Below are 5,026 nucleotides of genomic sequence, written 5' to 3'. Positions count from 1 at the left end.
AAGAAAAAAAAATCATTTTCAATTTTTTTATCATAAAAAAATAAATTATAAAATAATTTTTTTTTGAAAAGCTTAATTAATTTTTATTCATTATATATATATATATATAATTTCCTCAAATAAAAATAAAAAAATTGTCTACGCTCATTTTTGTCCTTAGTTTGATCCAATAAATATATGCTAATGTAGCAAATTAAATGAAGATGGATTAGTGTCATATCGTAAGGAATTTTATATATGTTATATTTGATCTAGTTAATAACAATTTTTAGTTTTAAATTTTTTAAGGAATAACAACTTTTGGTTAAACGATTGAGGATTCCAATATTAATGAAAAGTTAGACCCTCAATTTTTTTTTCCTGCAACATTATTCTTACTTGATGGATTAAGATTGTCTCTTCGTAGAAGTAAGTTTCGAGAACGATTTTTTTATATATAAATTTCTCAACAACTAGACTTTGGGATTTCTTTTCCACTTCACTTACCTTTTGAGCAAGTGCAGAACAAATTTAGAGTATAGAAATCATACATTTCACAATCAAATGTAAGATTCTCTCAAAAAACAATACTAAATAGTCTTTTCAATTATGCATGAAGCCAACTTTCTTTGTTCATGGAAAGGGCAACAAAAGAAACCGGTTTGCATTGATTATTATTGGAGGAAACATCAAACATGCACACATGTTGCTTTCTTGCCAACTTTTGAAACAAACAAGTAAAGGAGCAATGTCTTCATGACTTATCATTATTACACAACACTACTAACAAGGGAATTCAGCAATTTGCATGGCATAATCACCAATCCGCATGCATATTGTGGGGGAAAATGGTTGGAAAGTGAAGCTGCTTATTTATATTTTAGCTTAAAGTTTTTTCTATCATAAAAATGAAAAATATTTAGTGGATAAATTAGTCCTTTTTTTTGTTTAATATTTTATTCTAACTCATATCGCATACATCTTATGTATACGGAAATAAAGTATAAATAAATATAATATATAATAATCATTAATGAAAGGGCCACATGAGTTTAGGGAACAGCATTTGGCATGCTGAAATTTCACTATTCAAAATTATTTTGGTTGCACTAAGTCAGGACATTCTGATTGGTTTTTACTTTTTATCTTAGAAGTTTCTTATCTAAATTTCTACTTTTTTTCATCTGAAAATGAGGGAAAAAATGTTGAATTTAGTTGTTTCATTTGGAGATTCAAAATTTATGGTGCAAAAGGTGTATGGCACTGTTAAAAGAAAGCTCTGGAGGCTAACAAACAAAAACTATGAGGATGTTAAACAGCAAGAACTTGATGGGCTTGTCTCACTTGAAACAAACACAACTAACGTGCTTTATAAATATAATGCCATGACAGATAATTAAAAGTATTATACTCTTTTTAAGTATTGAGATAATTTAGCATCTTTACTTATTCTGCATAGCTGGAAGGACAATAAAGCATTCGACACTCCTATTTGTATCCATAAAATATTTTGCCCCCATCTCTACGCCCATACCAAACTTACCTACATAGTTTTATACAACAAAATTTGAACCACTCAGACCATAATAATATCAACAATAATGATAATGATGATGATAAAATATAGAATTTGAACCGCAAAAAACAGTGCAACAAAGATGGTTCCACCACCGTTTGAAATGTTTGCATTGACAGGATTACTCAGGAAGTAACCTTTTTCTATGCTAAAATTACAATTCAAGAAGTTAGATTAATTCCAAGCAAGAAGAAAGAATCTATATTATCAAATAATCAAGCTGTCAAATAAGGCTAAAATTACACAACTGATCTCTCTGAACAAATTAAATTGGTATTGACAATTTGACATCCTTTTGCTATAAAATTTGGTAGAAAAAATGTCTATAAACTCAACAATCCACTGCAATTTCCTCAACAGTGTCTTAACCCCACACCTAAGCTCTGGAACTACCACCATGGTCCCTCTCAACATGTTCCACAAGAGCAACTGGGTCTACAAATCCCCTACTACACTTCGGACATGCATCAATTGTCACCTTCTTTGCCCCAGGACGGTTGCCACTCCTTTCATGAACTTTTTGCACATGATCGACCAAGGTGGTGACCGAGGAAAACTTAGCACCACACTGAGGACATTGCTCCACTAAACCGTTTCTATTTCCACTGCCACTGCTTTGTCCCGTCCCATTCCTTGTCGTCTGCTGGCTTTGGTTAGTTTCACCGCTCAATTTGGAAATGCCTGCTTCTGCTGAAGCCATAATACTAGAAGCTACATTAAAAAGGCCTGTTGTCCATTTAGATGATGAGGCTGAAGTCAAATTGGGTTTCGGCTCCTCTTTTCTATTTCTATTTACAAGACTCATAAATGAAAAGCTTGTTTCCAACTTTTTGGGACCAGGACACTTGTGTGCAGGTCCAAAGCGGTGCTTCAAACAATGGTCTATCATGCAGTCCCTGCACTTAATGGTGTTTGAGAATACTAACACCTCTCTGCATCCAGGGGCAGGGCATTTTTTCTTCTTTGTGGCTTTCTCATAATTTGATGGATCGCATTCAGTGTTAACATGATTCTCCCAAGTTATATTTGGATCTTGATCTGGAATTAGGCGAACTCCTTTGGCACAAAGAGGACATATAACAACAGTGACATCATGTTTGTTGGGCTTTGTACAATTATGTTTAATATAACTTCGGTGCTCCAAACAATATACCTGTTGGAGATTGGCAGATATAGTGATATAGTTAGCTCAAACAAAGAGTTTTAATATCAAAACGAGCAGAAAATTCATTCATAATTCGATACTTGAAGATCCTCAGAAAGCTATAATCCTTAATCATTAGTCAATATTCAAATCCCAATGAACTACAACTGTCAAACTGCTCATTAGAATTGAAGGAAAAAAAAGAACTTCTTGGCTAAATATGCTGCAAAACACGATGATTTTAACTACCAAACACTACATGCCTATAAATATTATCAAGTATACAACAACCTGCAGGGATTTGGTGCAAGCTTAACAGGAACCCGAATACAAGTTGTCAAAAAGGCTAAACACTTCCCTTAACACTATATATGAACTACTTTCATTTTCAAATATAAACCAAGCACCTAAATTATGTCTAAGTTAAAAGGCAGACAATGAGAACAAAGATAAGAGCAATCGGATGGTGGCCTCGATATTATAACTTCAAAGTTTTTGAGTGCTGAACGAGATACCTTTAGAAGAGTGTGTTCACTTCAAGAAACAGAGAGATGGATAAAGCTCCTAACATTCAAAACAACAAATTCAACTAACACTGAGAGCACTTCTCCTGAAAGATTAAAACATCAACAAATTTACCTCCAAAGAACTAAACAAACCCATGGTACCTGAAAAAGATATGCCTCATTAGACTACATCTTTCAAGTACCACATACTTGTTTAGTCCTTTTCAAACTACAATGTTGGTGTTCCAGTCTTTCATGAGACTAAATTGGTGGGTTTTTCTTAATTTTTGAAATAAAAGTCCATTGCTTATATGCTCATAACATGCATTTGAGAAAGCAAACAATGGTCAAACTAAGATCGTTAAGTTCTAACATTTCGACAAGCATCATACCAATGGTGATCTATAAGTTCCCAGCATATCAGTTCAATAATCAATATCCACACGCTCTCGTTTACGAACCATCCAGTTTAGGTTTAATACTTTTCTTTCCTTCAATATTTGCATTTCAATTCAACAAACATTTCTATTCCTATTGGCAGAAAACATCTCAGTTTTCAGCTCAATCGCTAATCTCTTCCACTCTCCTTAATCAAAGTCAAAACAAGATTTCCACAAAATAAATTTCTATTTTCTAAAAACAAGGCACAAAATCGAAAAGCAACCAAGAAATGCAGGTGAAATACAACAGAAACAAAATCATAGCAATAAAGAAAAGGAATAGAAATTGAGAAACCTGATTGCAGCGATCGCAAGTGAAGGGCAAGAAATCGATGAGCTTGCAATCGGAAACGGAGCAATGCTTGCCTAGGTTAGGGAATTCCGGAGTCCCCATCCGAATTCGGATTCTAATTCGGATTCCGATTCCGATTGCAGTTCAGCTTGCTCGATCGTTCTCTCCCTCACTTCGGAGAAAGAAAGCGGATTGAAATAGGCACCAAGATTTGAAAAAGAAAAATGGAATCTGAATATTTGGGGCGGATTTTGAAATCCGCGTATATAGATCAAAACAAACTCAGAGCAGAAAATCCAGGAATACAACAAAATCGGATAATCCCACCCGGGGCCAAAACCCAAAAGAAGACTAAATACAAACTAATCGGGGCATAGAAACCCCTTGTTCATCATCAGCTAAGATGCTAATAACCTCTCTAGGAGGCAGGTCCCAAAAATAAAAGCCTGGGTCTAAGTTTAGACTTTTTCGAGCTAGGCAATCAGCACATCTGTTACTCTTCCTATAAATATTTACAAAAAGAATTTCCCAAGGCTTTTTTTTCCACTGGTTAATGTCTATTCAGTCCAAATTGTCAGCTTCCAGAGGACTTCATTTTTCTTTTTTGCATTTTCTAAAGGCCTTCATTTTTTTATATAGCTGCTAAAGGTAGTCAAGAAATATAGGCTAAGAAAATTTTTTATATAATAAGCCCAAACCTAAGCATATCACACATTGCAAAAACCAAAATATCTATTTCAAAAGTCTATATTTTTTCCCTTTAATTAATCTAAAACCTTCATAAAAACAGGCCCAAACTCAAATACATCACACATATGTTAAAAAAATAATTCTATTATTTAATTAATTATCTAAAAATTCATAATATCATTTTAATATAAAAATATCATCATACAAGTATTTGACATTACATCCATCATTTGGCTCACACTACAAATACATCAAAACCTATTCACCCATTACGTTCTGAAAAAACAGTTCACACGCCAAGTACTTTTGACTTTAAACACGTGTCATCACCAAAAAGTGTTAGCACAGCAAAAAGTAAAGGCTAATAGTAAGCCTAGTTCAGGTGAGGCTAAATTTTTG

The 5,026-nt window shown here is 33.6% G+C and overlaps 1 protein-coding gene across 1 annotated transcript; it reads right to left on the bottom strand.

The window, feature by feature from the left end:
* Window positions 1,631-4,263, bottom strand: LOC107645470 (zinc finger AN1 and C2H2 domain-containing stress-associated protein 11). Its single transcript, XM_016349501.2, has 2 exons — window positions 3,941-4,263; window positions 1,631-2,708 (listed from the first exon to the last, which is right to left on the bottom strand). Exons 1-2 carry the CDS (start codon window positions 4,037-4,039, stop codon window positions 1,932-1,934), a joined length of 876 nt encoding a protein of 291 aa, XP_016204987.1. The 5' UTR covers window positions 4,040-4,263; the 3' UTR covers window positions 1,631-1,931.

Source organism: Arachis ipaensis, chromosome B06, assembly GCF_000816755.2.
Source record: "Arachis ipaensis cultivar K30076 chromosome B06, Araip1.1, whole genome shotgun sequence".
NCBI classification, from domain to species: domain Eukaryota; kingdom Viridiplantae; phylum Streptophyta; class Magnoliopsida; order Fabales; family Fabaceae; genus Arachis; species Arachis ipaensis.
Note: the sequence above shows the minus strand (reverse complement) of the source record. Positions and strands in the feature narration are given on the sequence as shown.